This window comes from Microcaecilia unicolor, chromosome 2 (assembly GCF_901765095.1).
Source record: "Microcaecilia unicolor chromosome 2, aMicUni1.1, whole genome shotgun sequence".
NCBI lineage: Eukaryota > Metazoa > Chordata > Amphibia > Gymnophiona > Siphonopidae > Microcaecilia > Microcaecilia unicolor.
The window spans coordinates 243,180-264,283 of NC_044032.1; the positions used below are offsets into that span (position 1 = coordinate 243,180).

General features: G+C 42.9%; 1 protein-coding gene across 1 annotated transcript; it reads left to right on the forward strand.

Moving 5' to 3' along the window:
- Positions 1-7,741: 7,741 nt before the first annotated feature.
- On the forward strand, positions 7,742-19,520 carry LOC115461763 (NKG2-A/NKG2-B type II integral membrane protein-like). The gene is made up of 6 exons (XM_030191808.1): positions 7,742-7,820; positions 7,921-8,034; positions 8,832-8,936; positions 11,813-11,902; positions 12,685-12,836; positions 19,470-19,520. Exons 1-6 carry the CDS (start codon positions 7,742-7,744, stop codon positions 19,518-19,520), a joined length of 591 nt encoding a protein of 196 aa, XP_030047668.1.
- The last annotated feature ends 1,584 nt before the right edge of the window (positions 19,521-21,104 follow it).

Below are 21,104 nucleotides of genomic sequence, written 5' to 3' on the forward strand. Positions count from 1 at the left end.
TAATAACTAAGGACGGTCCCTGCTCAGAAGAGCTTACAATCTAAAGGACGAAATGTCAAGTTGGGGTAGTCTAGATTTCCTGAGTAGAGGTGTTGTGATTAGGTGCCGAAAGCGACATTGAAGAGGTGGGCTTTGAGCAATGATTTGAAGATGGGTAGGGAGGGGGCCTGGCGTATGGGCTCAGGGAGTTTGTTCCAAGCATGGGGTGAGGCGAAGCAGAAAGGGCGGAGCCTAGAGTTGGCGGTGGTGGAGAAGGGTACTGAAAGGAGGGATTTGTCTTGAGAGCGGAGGTTACGGGTAGGGACGTAAGGGGAGATGAGGGTAGAGAGGTAAGGAGGGGCTGTAGATCGAGTGCATTTGTAGGTTAGTAGGAGAAGCTTGAACTGTATGCGGTAACTGATCGGAAGCAAGTGAAGTGACTTGAGAAGAGGGGTGATATGAGTATATCGGTCAAGGCGGAAGATAAGACGTTCGGCAGAGTTCTGGATGGACTGAAGGGGGGATAGGTGGCTAAATGCAAATACACACCTAAATATTTCATAGGGCTAAAAGACCAGGTCAGGAACAAGTACTTGACAACGCCAGGGCTTCTTATTTCTCAAAATTCATCTTGAGACCTGAAAAGGTCCCAAATTGCTGAATAAGGTCTATGAGAAGGGGGAGCCCCTGAGATGTATGGTCCAAAAATATCAACATGTCGTGTGCAAAGAGGTTGATTTTATATTCGTGCGCTCCGACCGTTATTCCCCGTAGCTCTAAAGATTGTCTACTTTTGCAAGCTAATGGTTCTATGGCAAGGGCAAACAGAATGGGGGACAGAGGGCACCCCTGTCTTGTGCCCTTTCTAATGCAAATATGTTCAACAACTCTCCATTTATCAATATCTGTGCTGTAGGTTTACTATAAAGTGCTCTCACACCCGTCAGAAATTCGCCATATATGCCAAACTGCAGTAAAATCCAAACTAGGTGGTCCCAGAGTATTTTGTCAAAAGCTTTTTCCGCATCTAAGCTGGCAATAATGACATCCCCAGGTTGTCTCCCCTTTACCTGTAAAGCACTTAAAGCACGCAATGTATTTGTAGAAGCATACCTGCCTGGCACAAACCCCGATTGATCTCTGTGAACCAGGGACGGAAGGATTTTTCCTAGTCTGGAAGCCAAGATTCTGGCAAACATCTTAATATCCTGATTTAATAGGGATATCGGGTGATATGACCCCAACTGCTGCTTATCCCTTCCCGGTTTTGGTAGTACTGTTATTGAGGCATGGGTCAAAGTGCCCATGGACTGACCAGGGAAGAGCACTGCCTGACCCAAATCACTAAATGGACCCACTATATGGGACCCCAGAAGCTTGTAGTACTCAGGACCCAGTCCATCTAGACCAGGTGCCTTCGCTAGCTTGAGCTTCTTAAGAGTAGCTTGAATTTCCGTACCCTGTATAGGTGCATTCAGAGTGGACAGTTGGTCTGGGGTCAGAGTCGGGATACGGAGCCCCTGAAAAAAAGCTCCTCGATGGGCTATGTCACAATGCCCAGAGTCATACAATGATTTGTAAAACTCAACAAATGCTGCCTGAATCCCTGACTCCATTGCCAGCATCTTTCCCAACGAGGACTTAATACGGGTAATCACCTGTTTCACAGGTCTGTTGAGCACTAAAGTTGCTAGTAACCTACCCACCTTATTTCCCCATCTGTGGAGTTTGTGTTTATATAGTTGGATATCTCTCAGGGCCCTTTGATTCAGGATTTCATTAATTCTACCTTTCAAAACCTTATAAGTGTCCCTTGCTGCTGAATCTCCCTGCGAGACTTCCACTCTTACATCTTGAAGTTGCTTTAACAAAGTGAGGAGTTCCCCATCTCGCTTCTTATGCGTACGGGCCGGGTATTCTATTATTTTGCCCTGCATCACCGCTTTCCCCACTTCCCAATATGTGACTGGGTCTATGTCCTTAGGGTCGTTATCCCCAAGGTAATGTTGTCATTCCTCCAGTAAGTGAGACCTAAACTCAGGGTCCAGATATAATGTAGGGTTCATATGCTACCCTGACGATATCTTCCCCTTCAAAATACCCAGATCAACCATACCATGCTGTGATATGACACGGCACCAGCTTCAATGTTCACAGAGCGGGCCACCGAGAAAAGAGAGGGAGATTAATATATAGTCTAACCTAGCCTGGACCTTGTGCACATGAGAATAAAATATGTAGTCTCTAGTGTCAGGGTGAAGCATCCTCCAAATAGCCACCAATCCCAACTCATGATGCAGTAAACCTATGCCTTTTCCCTCCATCCCCTTAGGTTTCTTTTTCGGAGGGTTGCAGTCAACAAGAGGGTCTGGTGTAATATTAAAGTCCCCTCCCACCACCAAGTGATAGTCACAAAGGGGCACCAATGCAGCCAGCAATGAGGAAAAAAATCTCTGAGAATACACATTAGGGCATAGACAGAACACAGGGCCACAGTCCATATTACAAACCGTCCTTTAGGGTCCTGTATAATCTTATGGTGAGTAGAATCGAGAGCTTTATTAATCAGTATAGCCACCCCCCTCTGTCTATTGTTAAAAGAAGCAAAAGCAACTGTACTGCTATGGATATACAGCCTGTCTCACTAACGCAGACTACTCAATAATTACTGTGGATTCTTTTGGATTCGTATTAGGTAAATGAGACCTTTATTAGAGGTGCTAAAATCTACAATGATTAAGATATATACAATGATTAGCTATATACACACAATGATTAGCTACATAAACAATCATTACATCACTGGTCTCTACATCTAAGCAATGCTAAGAGTTCTTAGACCAGGAAAAGAAGCAATAATACACTATACATACAACATCACTGGTCCTTACATCATGCAGGTATTTAACATCAACTGGGGGGGCCTGGTTCACAGTGAGAGCCAGGAGCTTCTTTGACCAGGAACATGTCCTCTGTGCGATACGTCTACCCACAGATGAGCCACCAAAACTCTGCTGCAACAAGCCCCCCTTTTTATTAAGCTCAGAACTCATGTTCAGAGCTAAGGAAAACTACAGAATGCTTCTCTGTTTAGGCAAACAAGCCCATACTATGGGAACGTGGTCACATGTTTTCCAAGTCCAGGTGGCCAGGCTGAACTCCGAAAACAAGCACCATCCTCCTCTTCACATACCAAATTAATTAGAGCTGTGTCTTATCTTCTGCATTCCAACTTATTTTCACACAATCAAAGTTAAACAATCATTTTTAAACAGAATTACTTCTAATCAACAATACAGACCCCGAGTGCACTGGTTGGTCAAGACAGAGTTGAAAAACAATCTTTAAAATTCACTTTTATTACACCTACCTACCCCTGTTTCAACTTGTCATGTTCCAAAAGGGAAAGCTGGGTTTCCTGAACCAAAAGGACATCCACTCTCAAATGCCTGCTGTACTTTAATATTTTGGTTCTTTTGATAAGCGAGTGGATGCCGTCCACATTCAAGGTGGCCACCCGTAAACTACTCATTCCACCAATTCCCTGTCCCAACTGTATACAAAATGAACCTCTTCATATCTCCCCGGGGCGGTGTCCCAGCTGAACCGCTCCATAGGAGTAAATATTCTGATTTGATGTTGTAGAACTGTCTCCCATAAGCCACTCCCATCCAAGTACTCAATCAGCCACTTCAGCCACCCTTCCCCTACCTAGATATGTTCCCATCCCTTGAATGCGAACCCTCTCCTCATCCATCCCCTCCTGCCCCCAGCTCCCTAGAAACACCCTCCCCCAAAGCGTCCTGCCCCTTCCTTTAGCCCTCCCCTCCCCCACTCTCGCAGCCATATAGCAACTGATCAACTCCACACACTCATACCTCCCCTCACCCCACACTAAGTCTCAATGCTTCACCTCACCCCCCTAGAGTATCCCCCAAAACACAACGTCCCTTCCCCCTCTCCCCTCCCCCTCTCCTCAATGAAGCAACATGGCTTGCCACCTCTTCCACAGCGAACAAATCCCAACTTGTAAGTTAACCAACACAAGCAGTTCAAGCAGACCATACGCCCCAAAACCCAAGTGACCACTGGAGTCATCATGGTCAGCACTATCACCATACTGGGGCCTCAGTTCATAGCTGCAGGGATCCTTCAAGCTGTCAGTCCGTAGTAGATAAGCATATCACTGTATTCCCGCCCCCGCCAGCCCCCATGGGACCCCCTCCCTAACATAAGTTTGATCTGCAGCTTGAAAACTATAACTATAATTACAGAGATCTACTAACTCCCTGCATCAACAACAAACAGTCCCATCGTAGAACAAAGACTCAAACCCGATATAGCTGGATGGCTTTATGCAAATCAATTCCTTCCTATGCAGGTGGGATCTTCTCCAAGAATGCTTTTAGCTCTTCCACTTTAGTCAGTGTAACCGTATGATTTTCGTGAGTGATCCGGACCCGAGCGGGGTACTGGAAAGCAAACTTAATTCCCCTTGCAAACAGTTGGGAGCAGTAAGGCACCAGAAGTTTCCTTTCTTCCATTACTCACACAGAAAAGTCTTGAAAGAGCAACAAACGGGTGCCCTTGTACTCAATCGTACGTTGTTTTTTGTACAGCTCCAGCACTTGGCTTTAATTGCATAATTTAAGTACGTGGCAATGACTGGTCGCGGCCCCTCATTCCATACAATCCAGTCTGCCCAACAATCACATTCATTATCAATTCATGATTGAATCAACAATGAACGTGATATTATACACTTTATCATGAGTCTTTCTTTGGTGTTTCTGGGACATAGACTGTAGAAGTCCGCCTGACTCTGTCCTTATGTTCCACCTACTAGAGTTGCTGTCAAAACCCCTTCCAGCCTATCCGTATAAGTCTTGTCATTTGCGGGACCCAGATTGTAAAATTCTTCCCGGCACTGTCCTCGGCTCCAGTTACTGAAGTTGCAATTGAAGCTCTTTCCAGCCTATGATAAACTTTTTATTTTTGTGATATACCATCTACCTCTGTGTTCACCCCATGCCTTTTTGAATTCCATCACTGCTTTTGTCTCTACCACCTCCCTGAGGAGGTCATTCCAGATATCAACCATCCTCTCCATAAAAAGAATTTCCTGCCATTACTCCTAAGTCTACCACTCAGCAACTCAGTTCATGTCCTCTAGTTTAATCATTTCCCCTTCTCTGGAAAACATTTGTTCCTATATTAATACCTTTCAAGTATTTAAACATCTGTATTGTATCGTATCTCCCCTGTCCCTCCTGTCCTCTAGGCTATACATATTCAGGTCTTCCAGTCTCTTCTCACACGTCTTATGGTGGAAGCCCCTTATCATTTTTGTCACTTTTCTCGTTTTACATCCTTAGCAAGATGTGGCCTCCAAAACTGAACACAATGCTCCAAATGGGACCTCACCAACCACTTTTACAGGGGCATCAACACCTCCTTTCTTCTTCTGGTTACTCCTCTCTCAATGCAGCCACTCCACTGGGCCCACTGTCAAAAATGTGAAGGCCTTGTTTTTTTCAATGAAATGTATCTTTTTCAGTACTGGCAATATAAGCAACATGGCATCCTCTGAACGCAATGATTTTACAGGTCTATAAACTCTGCGAATCTGGCTCTGTGAATGACTAGCACAATTTCAAACCTTCTCCAGTATCCAATCGTCAACTGTTGTAATTTTGCAAATGTGAAGTAATATGTTAACAATGTGAAACCCCTGTTACCAACCTTGCTGAACCATTTGGAATCGTCTGAAACTAATGCAGACTCGATGCGGACTTCAATAATTTTTAAGCATTTTACATTTTTATAGATTATAAACTGCCTTTACAGGTTTCTGCAAGACAGTATATCAAATTCCTAATAAACTAAACTAATTACAATTGTTCGAATTATATAAAATTAGACTTTGCAAACTGTCCTAGATTTCTAGAAGATAATGAGGTTTGGGGTGTGGGACTAAAAGAGCCCAGTATAAAACAGGCAGCAGCGAATGGAGTGGCAGCTTACAAAAGCAAAGACATTGACGGCAAACAGTGAGGGCCTGTATTGTGTTAGTGGAGTTGTTGCACTCAAGCCTCCTCCTAGTTCCATGAAAATTGAAGAGAATAAGCAGACAGAGGTTTGTTTTTAAAAACATCAGCTTTTCCACCAAATTCGGTGATAGTTCTGAAGATTTGCAGTGTCATCAGCCATTGAGAATATATATTTTCCACTGGGAACACTTGTTGTGGATATCACAGAAAATGTTCAAAGAACTGGTTACTGTAAAATCATCTGCTTTTTCACTGCTTAAACCAGGTTGTTCTTGCCACCTGTCCCAAAAAATAACCTGGTTCCCTCTCTTTCGCCTAGCTGCCTGCCCTCGTCGCTCTTATTTTCACTAACATTTGGGTTGAGGTATGGCTATCATCTATCACTTTGATGTGTAGCAGAGACCGCCTGTACGTTGCTCTTCTACTACCTTACCTTGTCTTATACAGTGTGCTGTCAGGGGGATGTAAATGTTTCCTCTTCTGATTACTCCATATATCATCAGTGAAACTACCACTATTACCGTCTGCCTTGGTTAATTGTTCCTGCACCTGGGCAGAGCAGTGTATGTAGACTGGAGATCACCCACCAACTCACAGTTGTACTGGATGGTACTTGGTGATTGGGGTCTAAGAGATGTACTGACCACTTAGACCCCAAGTTCTCAATAACAAGCAGAGATTGGTCACCTTGACCTACTTCTATGATGCTGGCATTTTGCCCCAGGACATTGATGCTGAGCACCACCATATCACCTCCAAAGTGACTTCCTTGAGGGGTGTTGGGGCTCATCAGCCTGCACCTCATTTGATAGGCAATCCATAGAGGTCAACGTCAACCAGGCCTTTAATGGAAGAAGTAACTAACTTGTTAGTCTCACTCACACACAAGGAGTGACACGGGCTGCACATACTGCAGCCAGACATGTTTATCCAGTCCTACCCTAGCTGAGGTAATATTTAACCATCTCTCTGACCTCATGTGCAACTTTCTTTAGCTCAGTCACCTTACTTTCTAACTCTTCTTACTGTCTTACCTATCTATATGTTCCATCTTTGCTTATACCCTTCGGTATCAATTAAAATGTTCTATTACGTATTGTGTTGACATTGTAAGTAGTATACTAGGCCATACTTTGTATTGTTATTTGAATGTTTTTACTTCTGTAATTTCTGCCTTTTGCTTATGTTTGATCTATTCTTGAGTGAATTCCTTTAAAAAGGCGGTAAATAAATCCTAATAAATAAATAAATAAACTTGCAAAGCAGCACTAAGTACATTCTTCACTAACCTCTTAAGCTAATTTAATTCAGAAAGTCTTAGACCTGCTGTTAGGTCTCAAAGCATCAGCCAACTAAGCATTCTTCCCATTCCTTTACGGCTATTCAGCATTAGACAAAATTAACTAGACTGCGAGATGTAACTGTTCCCTTTAGATATCTCATTAGTTTAACTACAGTCTTCATGAGCTGGTTAAATCTAGTTATAATATCACCACTTAGAACCCCCCTCCCTCCCCCAGAAATGAGGCATGGCAGACTGTGTTTTGCTGGTTACCCTACTCAGGAACTAGTGATGACGCTGTACAAGTCAACTGGTCTTTAGTGTTCTCGGCCCCTGTTTCCTCCTACATAAGTAACAGATTTCCTGTGCACTCACACCTTATCTTCATCTCCCCCAGAGAGATCATCACCCAGAGAGAGAGGCATTTGCAATGGCTGAGACAGTCACTTACTCTGAACTAAGGTTTGGAAAGGGAAAAAGACCAAAATCTTCCAAATCTCACTCCAAAGGTAAAGTCCCTCAGATGTTGGCTGGAAAATAACAGGACTGGTGAATTTCTCACCTCCGTACACAGCTCACGGCTTTGAAATGTGTTTAATTATTTAGAAGGTTCTTCGGTGTTACAAAGGAATGAAAAGGTCACCAATGCTGCTATAAGACTGCACGAGGTATCAAAGGAGAACGTGAACCCTGAATCTGCAATGACTACAACAAGACAGAAAGGTAATATTTACCATTCAACTGCAATAGAAACAATTTGTTGCATAGAAATATCAATTAAATGATCTTTCAGGCAAATTCGAAGCAAACAAATTGGGTAAAACAATGCCAATTGATATGTGTTGTCTTAATTAAAAGGATAGAGCCTTAAATTTCTTGAAATTAATGCAAGACATTTTACATATGCAGCTAACTCAGGTGACAATCTTTGCTGCTGTATAACGCGATCAGATAGATAAGACAAAAATGCCAGTGGATAATCTTTATTTCCTGCAGAGGGTAACACAATGGGATAGAAGGCACAGAAATGTCTAGGGATAGACTTTATTCTGGATAGAAAAGCCTGGGGATGGTCTTTATTCCCTCATAAAGTGAGATAGAAGGGATAAAAATGACCAGGGATAGACTTTATTCTAGATAGAAAAGCCTGGGGATGGACTTTATTCCCTGCAGTGTGTGATACAGTGAGACAGAAGAGATAGAAATGTCTGGAGATATAGCCTAGGTTATAAAATCAATACTTAGATGTGTAAGTTTCAGGTCGTACACATTCAAAGTTCTGAGTGATGTCAGATTATTTATTTATTTATTTATTTATTTACTTATTTTGTAAAATGATTCCTTCTGCCTGGTAGGAAACATAACAGACCTCTTTTTTTCTGTGGTCTTAGTGGTGTTTTACAAAAGGCTCCACTTTGTGAATGTTTAGAATTGGTCGTTTCTTTTCCTATCTAGTCATCTATGCAAAATATCTCTTTAAATCTGATTACTTACGAATAATTCTCCATTCTTTCTCCTAGCTTTACTTCAACAATGTGAATCTCATCACTGGTTCTACATCTCACTTTTTCTACTGATCCTGTGTCTTCTTTTTCTTATTATGGCTGTAACCATGGGGTCTTTATGTAAGTATAATACACAATTCTTATCTTACCATCACATCTAGCCCATAACATATTCCTGGGAGAAGGTCTCTGTATCTCCATTCTCCCATGTCCTAACCGCATCTACCGCATTTCACTACCAGTGTCATATGAGTAGGAGACGCCATGTTCTAAGATATCGTGAATTGTGATTTGCCATTTGTTACTTGGCCCCCTGATGAAGCACATAACATAATACATAGCGAAACGGAGAGCCCCGTAGGGCAGAGTAAAAAGCTAAGTGACATAAGTGTTGAATTCGTTGTTGAAAACAATCACGATTATAATATTGAAATTGAGTATTGAAATTGAATAACTTTATTAGCATTAAAAGAGAGGTGGAGTTTTTTAAGACCGAGGATTATAATGGAGCCCTAGAACAAGCAGACGATTAAATCGATTGAGAAATTGAATAATAATATCGTCATGCTGGGACTGATGAGGTCATTTTTCTCCATTTTTTGAAAATAAAATAAAAATAAAAAATCAAATAAATAAAAAATTAAGGAAAATAAGATATCGCATTATACATACAGTGGGGGAAATAAGTATTTGATCCCTTGCTGATTTTGTAAGTTTGCCCACTGACAAAGACATGAGCAGCCCATAATTGAAGGGTAGGTTATTGGTAACAGTGAGAGATAGCACATCACAAATTAAATCCGGAAAATCACATTGTGGAAAGTATATGAATTTATTTGCATTCTGCAGAGGGAAATAAGTATTTGATCCCTCTGGCAAACAAGACCTAATACTTGGTGGCAAAACCCTTGTTGGCAAGCACAGCGGTCAGACGTCTTCTGTAGTTGATGATGAGGTTTGCACACATGTCAGGAGGAATTTTGGTCCACTCCTCTTTGCAGATCATCTCTAAATCATTAAGAGTTCTGGGCTGTCGCTTGGCAACTCGCAGCTTCAGCTCCCTCCATAAGTTTTCAATGGGATTAAGGTCTGGTGACTGGCTAGGCCACTCCATGACCCTAATGTGCTTCTTCCTGAGCCACTCCTTTGTTGCCTTGGCTGTATGTTTTGGGTCATTGTCGTGCTGGAAGACCCAGCCACGACCCATTTTTAAGGCCCTGGCGGAGGGAAGGAGGTTGTCACTCAGAATTGTACGGTACATGGCCCCATCCATTCTCCCATTGATGCGGTGAAGTAGTCCTGTGCCCTTAGCAGAGAAACACCCCCAAAACATAACATTTCCACCTCCATGCTTGACAGTGGGGACGGTGTTCTTTGGGTCATAGGCAGCATTTCTCTTCCTCCAAACACGGCGACTTGAGTTCATGCCAAAGAGCTCAATTTTTGTCTCATCTGACCACAGCACCTTCTCCCAATCACTCTCGGCATCATCCAGGTGTTCACTGGCAAACTTCAGACGGGCCGTCACATGTGCCTTCCGGAGCAGGGGGACCTTGCGGGCACTGCAGGATTGCAATCTGTTATGTCGTAATGTGTTACCAATGGTTTTCGTGGTGACAGTGGTCCCAGCTGCCTTGAGATCATTGACAAGTTCCCCCCTTGTAGTTGTAGGCTGATTTCTAACCTTCCTCATGATCAAGGATACCCCACGAGGTGAGATTTTGCGTGGAGCCCCAGATCTTTGTCGATTGACAGTCATTTTGTACTTCTTCCATTTTCTTACTATGGCACCAACAGTTGTCTCCTTCTCGCCCAGCGTCTTACTGATGGTTTTGTAGCCCATTCCAGCCTTGTGCAGGTGTATGATCTTGTCCCTGACATCCTTACACAGCTCCTTGCTCTTGGCCATTTTGTAGAGGTTAGAGTCTGACTGATTCACTGAGTCTGTGGACAGGTGTCTTTCATACAGGTGACCATTGCCGACAGCTGTCTGTCATGCAGGTAACGAGTTGATTTGGAGCATCTACCTGGTCTGTAGGGGCCAGATCTCTTACTGGTTGGTGGGGGATCAAATACTTATTTCCCTCTGCAGAATGCAAATAAATTCATATACTTTCCACAATGTGATTTTCCGGATTTAATTTGTGATGTGCTATCTCTCACTGTTACCAATAACCTACCCTTCAATTATGGGCTGCTCATGTCTTTGTCAGTGGGCAAACTTACAAAATCAGCAAGGGATCAAATACTTATTTCCACCACTGTATATATAAGCCTACATATAGTTTATGAGGATTCAGCTTGTTATTTGACTATACAGTTTAGTTTTGTTGAAATCGAGTCCAGAGTTTTTTTTGTGCTAACCGCATCTAACCCATAACATTATTCTGGAAGGGGTTCTCTGTAAATATAATACACCATTCTCCTGTATTATTATCACATCTAACCCATAACATAATGTATTTCTCTTTCTCTTTGTCCTATGTTGTACTTTTGGTGGATTCTAGTCTCAGCAGTCATGTTACTGGCACTTCCATGAACCCCTTCCATATTCCTGAAAATAAAGAGAAAGAGTAGAGACAAGTGTCAGCTCGAGATGCAGCAGATCAAACTCTTTAATAGTCACCTCTTTCCGGTCCTTTATGTCTCGAGTTCAGTTGTTCACCTCTTTCTCCACACAGCACTGACAGGAAGTGCAGACAGTCACTTCCTTTATGTAGAATTTGATGGTCAATAGCTCTGGTTTTGATGGTTAATGCTCAATTGTTATTTTTTTCACTAGCATTGAGGCTAATATTTTACAATGCAAACTAACAACTGTGACCACTTTTTAGATCCTTCTACAAATCATTGTGTTAAATACAATGTTATCATGCAGACAAAAAAATTAGCATGCTAAAGATATTTTTTGCATGAAGTTAGATGTGAAGTTTGAATGTCAATCTCTATTTTACGTGATATATTAGTAAGTTTTTGTTTTCCTTTCTCTTCAACAGATCTCAAGTGTCTGAATGAAGCATCAAACCAAAGAGGACTGAATTTATCAGACAAGCTGGAGAAGCTACAGCCAGGGGAGATCAACAGAGGTAAATGTATTTTTATCTAATCGGGACAATTCCCAGAGCAGTCAGAATATCCTTTAAACAAGGGGCCCTTTCACTGAGCTGCATAAGCGTCTACACGCACCCAAAATGCACCAAAATGGAGTTTCCACCCAGCTACTGTGTAGCTGTTGCGGTAATTTCATTTTTGGCATGCATTCCAAACATGTGTCCAAAAAATAATTTATATTTTTGGAGTCGTGTATCAGGCGCATGCCAAGTGACATTTGACATGCGTAGGCCATTACTGCCTCATTATCGCATGAGACTTTACCGAGAGGTCAATGAGTGGCGGTAAGTTGTCAGACCCCAAATGGACGCGCAGCAATTTTCATTTTGCCGCACATCCATTTTTTACAAAAAAGGCATTTCCTTACAGGTGTGCTGAAAAATGATTCTGCGTGCGCCCAAAACACGCGTCTACACTACCACAGGCCTTTGTAAAACTGCCCCTAAATAAATAAGTCTGGATATTCAACAGCAGTATCTGGTAAGTGGCTGCCACTGAATATCCAGATAAGGTAGTGGGGCTGGAGTTGCTCCTAACCCACATAAGAACCTTTGAATATCAACCCCTATCGGCTCTTTGGGGGTAAGAATTTCAAGGCGCCAACTCAATTGTGTGGTTAAGAATTTACCACTTGATCAGCTTGAGATTCCCATCTGGACTCAAGAGATTCTACCTGTAGGAACAGAAGCCCCTCACTCTGGTGATCTCAATCTCATTAGTGTAACTTGAGTCAGTTCATGCTCTGTCGTACACACAGGTCAGGAGTACGAGTTCTGTCCAGAGGAATGGAGACCCTGGAAAGGAAAGTGTTACTTTGTATCTGAGGAGAAAAAAGACTGGAATGCCAGCATGCGAGACTGTGTTTCCAGAGATTCTCATCTGGCTCTGCTCAAGAACTCAACAGATCTGGTAAAAGTGAATGTATTTAATGTTATTTATTTATTTGTTACATTTGTACCCAGTGGTGTGCTGGTAAATGTTTAACAACAGGCTCTCTCCCCATTCCATCTCTGTGCCCCCCCCCCCCCCCCCCCACCGTCCACCTCTGCGCCCCTCCCCTCCAAATTGCAGAGCTGGCTATAGCCATGGAGAGAGCCTGGAAGGGGGCAATGCATTACTCCAGGAAAAAAAAATTAAATGATCCCAGGTTCCAATCTAATTCATGTTTAATGTGGGATAAAATGCCATAAATAAGTAAATAAATATAAACTTTTAATGCTGAACACCTGATTCTCAAAGTGGACATATTCCAAACACTATAATGAAAATAAAATGATCTTTTCTACCTTTGTTGTCTGGTGACTTTGTTTTTCTGATCATGCTGGCCCAGTATCCGATTCTGCTGCTATCTGTCCTTTTAACTCCGTTTCCAGGGCTTCCTTTCCATTTATTTCTTTACTTTCCGCCTTTCTTCTTCATTTCTTGCCCTACATCTGTATGTAAAAGCTGGGTCCTCCGCAGACTTGACTGTCCAGTGGATCCAGCTTCTGCCTATTTTCTTCATCCATGTGCAGTTTTTCTCTTCTCTTCCTTTTACCTCATCTCATCTCCTTCATCACTATTCCCTCCCCTCCTCTCCATCCGTCCAGCAGCCCTACTCTCCCCTGCCCTCCCCTCTATCCACCCATATCCAGCATCTCTCCTCTCCCCCCTGCCCTCCCCTCCATCCACCCATGTCCAGCAACCCTCCTCTCCACCCTGCCCTCCCCTCCATCCACCCATGTGCAGCAACTCTCCTCTCCGCTGCTCTCCCCTCCAACCACCCATGTCCAGCAACTCTCCTCTCCCCTGCCCTCCCTCCCTCCATCCATCCATCCATGTCAGCAGTTCTATTCTCTCCCCTGCCACCCTCTATCCATCCATATCCAGCGATTCTCTTCTCTCCCCTGCCCCCCTCCAGCCTTCCATACCCAGAGATTCTCTTCTCTCCCCTGTCCCCGCTTCAGCCACCCATACCCAGCGATTCTCTTCTCTCCCCTGCCCCCCTCCAACCACCCATATCCAGCAATTCTCTTCTCTCCCCTGCCCCCCTCCAGCCACCCATACCCAGCGATTCTCTTCTCTCCCCCCTGCCCCCTCTCCAGCCACCCATACCCAGAGATTCTCTTCTCTCCCCTGCCCCCGCTCCAATGTCCACCTGCCCGCCCTCTTCTCACCTACCAACATCCCTCTTTTTGCTCCTGCCATCCTGGGGGGGGGGGGGGGGGGTTAAATCGTTGATTTACCTCCATCGCAGCAGCTGCAGTGAAAGCCCGTCTCTAGTATCCTCTTCATTTCCTGTCAGTGTCCCGCCCTCGCGGAAAGAGGAAATGACGTCAGAAGAAGGCGGGACACTGACGGGAACAAAGGGAAGACTAGAGAAGGGCTTTTACTGCGGCTGCTGTGACGGAGGTAAATCAACGATTTAAACCCCCCACAGCGGCAGGAGGTGAGGTAAGCATGGCTCGTGGCACCCTCCTGCCATGCTTACCTCATTTACTGCCGGGTTGCGCCGCCCCTGGGAGCCAGCTCGCCTGCCAAAACAACCGGCTTGCAAGAGCTTTAAAAATTTAACAACCAGCTCTTGCGAGCCAGTGCGAGCCGGCTCCAGCACACCACTGTTTGTACCCCACATTTTCCCACCTATTTGCAGGCTCAATGTGGCTTACATAGTACTGTCAAAGGCGTTTGCCCAGTCGGTTGATAACAAATACAAGGTTTTATAGTGATCGTATGAGGTATAAGTGGAGGGTCGGAAGGGATGAACATTTCATATTGTCCAGTACGATTATAGTCATGCTGTGTTGCTGGGTGGAGGTCTATGTTGGGTCGTTGGGGTAGGCAGTTTTGAAGAGGTTGGTTTTTAATGATTTTCTGAAGTTCAGGTGGTCATGGATTGTTTTCACAGCTTTTGGGAGGCCATTCCATAGTTTTGTGCTTATGTAGGAGAGTTGTTTTGCATTTCAGTCCTTTGCAATTTGGGTAGTGTAGGTTTAGGTAGGATCTTGACGAACTGACTTTGTTTCTTATTGGTAGATCTATAAGGTCTGTCATGTATCCTGGGACTACGCTATATATGATTTTGTGGACTAAGGTGCAGATTTTGAAGGCGATCCGTTCTTTGATTGGGAGCCAGTGCAACTTTTCTTGAAGGGGTTTGACACTTTCGAAGCGTGGTTTGCTCTATATCAGTCTGGCTGCTGTATTTTGGGCAGTCTGGAGTTTTTTTATGAATTGTTCTTTGCAACCCATGTAGATTCCGTTGCAATAATCTGCATGGCTTAGGACCTTAGATTGTATTAGGTATCGAAAGGTTGCCCTTGGGAAGAAAGGTTTTAATCATTTGAGCTTCCACATTGAATAGAACATTTTATTTGTTACAGAGTTAATTGGCTCTCGAGAGTAATGTTGTGGTCGAGTGTGACACCAAGTATTTTCAAACTGTCTGAGGTAGGGAGGGTGTGTCCTGGGGTATTTATGGTTGTGGGTTGTTATGTTGAGAGGAGAGGATGAGGCAGTGTGTTTTTTCAGTGTTCAGTTTCAGTTGGAATGAGTTTCCCCAGGAGTCCATGATGTTCAGGCCATCGTTGATTTTATTGGTTATTTCTGTCAGATCATGTCTGAAGGGGATGTAGATTGTAACATCATCTGCGTAAATGAATGGGTTAAGGCCTCAATTGGATAAGGACTGTGCCAGTGGAATCACCATCATGTTGAAGAGTATTAGTGATAATGGTGATCCCTGAGGTACTCTGCAGACTGCTTTCCACGGTGGTGATATGTTTGGATTTGATTTTACTTGATAAGTTCTGGTGGTTAGAAAACCTTTGATCCAGTTGAGTACATTTCCTTCAATCGCGAAGTGGCCTAGTAGTCTTAGTAGTATGTTGTGGTTTACCATGTCGAATGCGCTCAACATGTCGAACTGGAGGAGGAGTATGCTTTTGCCTATGGCTATCTCCTGCTTGAATTTGGTCAGGAGGGTGACTAGGACAGTTTCGGTGCTATGCTTCTTTTCTTCCAGTAATTTCCTTCTGGATTTCTGTACCAAGGAACTTTCCCTTCAGAGGAGAAAGGTTCTATCTACCCATGTATTAATGTGCTCTAGGGTTATTCACTGCCCTATCCTTCATTTGCCCCTTGAACCCACCATGCCACACTTAGGTAGCCAGTGTCTTATCCATTAGGCCACTGGGGCTTTCCTTTAGAGCCAACATTCCCCCTCCCTCCACAGCCTTCTTTCTCTGTGTGCAGGAAGTTCTTAAGGGCTTATTTTCTGTGTCACAAGACTTCCCTCTTGCTGCTTCTATTCCAGTTTCCCTTTCACCGGGCAGACAGTAGTCTATTAGGAGACTGACCTTTTGTCACCTCTCTCTTTCTTGCATAGCCTTGCATTGCTTAAGGACTGTGCCTATTCTACTACTACTACTAATCATTTCTATAGTGCTACTTGACATACGTAGCACTGTACACTTTATATGCAGGTCCTTTCTCTGTCCCTAGGGCGCTCACAATCTATGTATTGGTGCCTGGGGCAATGTAGGGTTAAGTGACTTGCCCAAGGTCACAAGGAGCTGCACCAACCATTAGGCTACTCCTCCACTCTAGTTATTCTAGCTTCCCTTCCCCTAAGCAGACAGAACACCTCCTAGGAAACTCCTCTTGTCACTTCTCCTCTCTTCGTATTCTGTTTCCTGGCAGCCAGTGCTTCCTTCTGCTTGAAGCTCTCAATATACTGGTTGTTCTGAATGCAAAAGATTTCAGCCCCTCCCCTCTTTCCACAGCGGGGAGTGCTGCTAGTGAATTACTCTGTATTAACTGCACAGAAAGTGTCTATGCCTACAACTCCCAGAAGACTTGGTTTCTACCCAGCTTGCCTAGTTCTTTTTCTGGGTCTTGCTGTCTCCTGCCTCCACTCCTACTCTGTACAGCTCTGGGAATCAAAATGGCCGCCATGACCGCCTAGTCGTAAGCTTGTCTTCCCATCCTCAATGTCCAGAACTTCTTGTCAATCTTTACCAAGTCACCAAGTCTTGCCCACCTCTCTTTTGCAGGCCTATCTTTTCCAGCTAAGCCATGGCCGGTTAAGTCTGAATATCGACTTAACTGGTCATGCATTAGCAAACATTGAAAAACCCAGATAGTCAATTCTGATAGCCAGAAACGGCCTAGCATTGAATATCTGGGTTGAATGCCGGCAGCGGACAGTCAAAGCACTGCCCACTGCTGGCTGAATGTCAGAGGGTATATGTTTAGGTGAATCTACCCTGTTTCCCTGAAAGTAAGACATCCCCCGAAAATAAGACCTAGTAGAGGTTTTCCTGAATTGCTAGATATAAGGCCTCCCCCAAAAGTAAGACCTAGCAAATTTTTGTTTGAAAGCAGGGCCGCCGAGAGCCGGACAAGGCCGCCCCCCCCACCCACCCTCCATCGCTCCTGGAACTAAACTTAAACACCTCCTTTCACCTTCGCAGCAAGCAGCAGCAGGGCAGACCTCTCCTTCCTTCCATGCCCCGCCCTCGCGGGCGTTACGTCAGGCGAGGGCGGGACACCAAAGGAAGGAGTGGCCTGCCCTGCTGCTGCTTGCTGCAAAGGTGAAAGGAGGTGTTTAAGGTTAGTTCCGGGAGCGACGGAGAGCAGGCAGGCCAACCCCGATCCAACCCTGATGTTTCCCCGAAAAATAAGACAGCCCCTGAAAATAAGACCTAGCGCATTTTTGGGGGCAAAAATTAATATAAGACAGTGTCTTATTTTCGGGGAAACACGGTACCTATGGACTAATTCTAGGAGTGGGGTAGATAATATATTAGAAGAGTTTTCTATGACTTTTAAGGCTCAAATCTGCTTTCATAACAGTTAATATTTAGGAGACAAATATGCTGTCTCCTGATATCCATCTTAAATATGTTCAGTCAATCAGGTCTTTTGGTGAAGACTAGTGAGAGTCCTAGGTTGGAAGGAATGAAGGTTCATTGGACTGTTCCTTTATTTCCAGGAATTTCTGTCAACTAGGCATCTCTACTGGGTTGGTCTGAATTACATAAATAACAGATGGTTTTGGCTGGATGGTACGGAGTCAAGGTAAGTTTTTTTTAAATTTAAGATTTCAGTACACCATGAGTTCAAATCCAGACTCTGATGCCACCATGGAGAAAGCACATGAATCTAACAAGGGACAAACACATATTTTACTCATAAGAACATGAGTAGCCATACTGGGTCAGACCAATGGTCCATGTAGCCCAGTATCCTGTTTTCCAAACAGTGGCCAAGCCAGGTCACAAGTACTTGACAGAAATCCAAATCGTGGCAACATTCCATGTAGAACCCCAAAAGAATAGCAAGATTCTGGAATCCTAAAGAGTGACAAGATTCCATGCAGAATCTCAAAGAGTAGCAACATTCCATGTAGAACCCCAAAGAATAGCAAGATTCTGGAATCCTAAAGAATGGCAAGATTCCATGCAGAATCTCAAAGAGTAGCAACATTCCATGTAGAACCCCAAAGAATAGCAAGATTCTGGAATCCTAAAGAGTGACAAGATTCCATGCAGAATCTCAAAGAGTAGCAACATTCCATACTACAAATCCCAGGGTAAGCAGCTGCTTCCCATGGCTGTCTCAATAGCAGGCTATGGACTTTTCCTCCAGGAACTTGTCCAAACCTTTTTTAAACCCAGATACACTAATCGCTGTTATCACCTCCTCAGGCAAAGAGTTCTAGAGCTTAACTATTTGTTAAGTGAAAAAATATTTCCTCGTATTCTAGTCCTCGGGCTTACTTACAAAGTCAGATGATGATTACTCAAATTGCAATTCATACTTTCTTTTGTGTATACGATGGATCTCTGTCCCATCTTTTTATGACGTTCTTTTCCTGTGATTGATTTTAGATTATACACTGCCTTACCTGCCATCAGATTAGGCGGCACCTCAAGTTTGCAATAAACCAAACTCAAGAATTTGTCTTTTGTTGAACATTTTTATAGTTCAACTTGTTTATTAACAAAGAAACCATAAACAATACAACCCTCCAACAATCTTGGGTTATATAAACTGATTATATTGTTCCATATTACAAATAAACTGCAACCATGTAGGTACTTTAGACCACTTAATTTACCATTGTCCTATACTGGATGAGTATTGGTCTCGTATAGAGGACACTATTTCCCATATTCTAGATTTTAAGATCTCTCTAACATACAAAATCATAATCATGGGAGAATTTGGTTTAGACTCTGTAATACAACCTAAAATAGCCAAATTATTACATATATTGATTCAAGTAACTGATATGTCAAACTTGGAAGGACTTTACGAAGTTATCTTATGATATGTGGTGGAATACAGTATGTCTATACGCTAAATATGAAAAAGCTGCTGCTGAGAAATGCGGTTCCCTTGTAACATTTAATAAAACCTGGTCTCCTATACTCGATTACTCATCCAGTTAATATTAATTATTATAATCTATGCAAATATAAATGGGTACTAATTACATATATATGTATAATTTCTTATCTCCACCTCTAACATTTAATAATATGCTTATTCCTATAGATATACATTACCTGTAATGAAACAGAATCAGGGATCCTAGAGTTGATGTAAACACTGTCTATAATTCTTCTAGAAGTCAGTGTACATAATCAAACTTGTTAAATCTGTTATTAAGTCACTGGTACTTAATTTCCTTTCTTTTTGTTATTTCAAAATTAATAAAAATGATTGAACACAAATAAACTGCAATTTCATTCATATTGTAGCATTTTGAAAATACAAATCTAAAGGACCCCCAAATTTTTAACATTGAGAAGCTCTGCCTTTTAATTGTCTAATACTGCCCTCCCTACTGTAGACTCCTTCAAGTTCCATGGAGTTATTATGGAGTGGTCTTTACATGGATAACTGCTGCCTAAGGTTTTGAATATTGATCAATTAACCTTCACAGCTGCTCGCTTTGAGAATGGAATTAAGACATCAGGTTGGGATGTGTTCAATTACCCCTGTATTTTACAGAAGGCTCTATCAAACATGGAGCCTTTTGTAAAATACATAGAAAGATGCACAGTGGTAGATGCTGGTGATTGAGGGGGGGGGGGGGGTAGGTTAAATGTGCAGGGGGATATTGGGAGGTGAGGATGTATTCTACTGGATTGGGGTAGTAAGGTTTTATTGTGCCACCAGCAGTTATAGGGGATGTAGCTGAGGTTCCTAAAGTCTTTTGACAGTTCAACAGAATCAGAGCAATATTCCACACATAATATTTACAGTTGTTGGAACCAGAGCCTGGGACTGGATTGCTCCAGGAGACCAGAAAGCAACACTACACACTCCTTGTACACAATAACGCAGACCACCCCAGTAAGGTGCTCTGAATCAATTTTACTTAAATTCCTTATCACATAGTAATAGTAATATGCACTCTGCTTACAATTGACATTTCTGCGTTTTGGCAGATATACATGTACTACTACTACTACTATAAATTATTTCTATAGCGCTACCAGTCATACGCAGCGCTTCACAATTGAACATGAAGAAAGTCCCTGCTCAAAAAGAGCTTACAATCTAAAGGACAGACAGACAGGACAAAAAAGGGATAAGGGTAGGACAGACAGATAGGACACAAAGGGAAAAGGGACTATTGAAGAGAGGAAGACAAGATAAGGTTACAAGCAGGTGACAAGTTAGGGAGTATAGGGAGAGATGAGGGTGGAGAGGTAGTGAGGGGCAGTAGAGTGAATGAACTTATTCGTTAATAAGAGTGAATGTAAATACTGACATTGTAAAATCGCTATTTGCATGTATTTGTGATCTAGATGTATAAATGTTGCTATTTGTAAATCTAGATGTTTCTGAACTGACGTCTTAAAGATTTCTTTTCTAATCAGCTCTGATGGCTATATGCTGGTATTTATCCAACACTTATTAGTATAAAATCAGGGTATATCTTCAACACACAATATTCTGCAAATCATCCCTGATTATTCAAACTAAACAGACCCTCAGCCGTGTTGCTCCTTGGCTATCACTTCTCTGCTTCACACTCTCGCACACCACAATCATCATTGACCCCATCAGATTTAATTATAATGTCTATATCCATTTAAAATTTTAATCAAACATATAAATTGCGAGTCACCATAGTCACCCGCAAATGCGCAGTAGAGACTTTCCCTCTCTGTCCCACCC

Bases quoted from the DNA above. Each gene is read 5' to 3' on its own strand.
- LOC115461763 (XM_030191808.1), top strand. From the start codon at position 7,742: ATGGCTGAGACAGTCACTTACTCTGAACTAAGGTTTGGAAAGGGAAAA. The intron at 8,035-8,831 runs GTAATATTTACC...TCTTTCTCCTAG, and splicing joins GACTACAACAAGACAGAAAG to CTTTACTTCAACAATGTGAA. The intron at 8,937-11,812 runs GTAAGTATAATA...TCTCTTCAACAG, and splicing joins TGTAACCATGGGGTCTTTAT to ATCTCAAGTGTCTGAATGAA.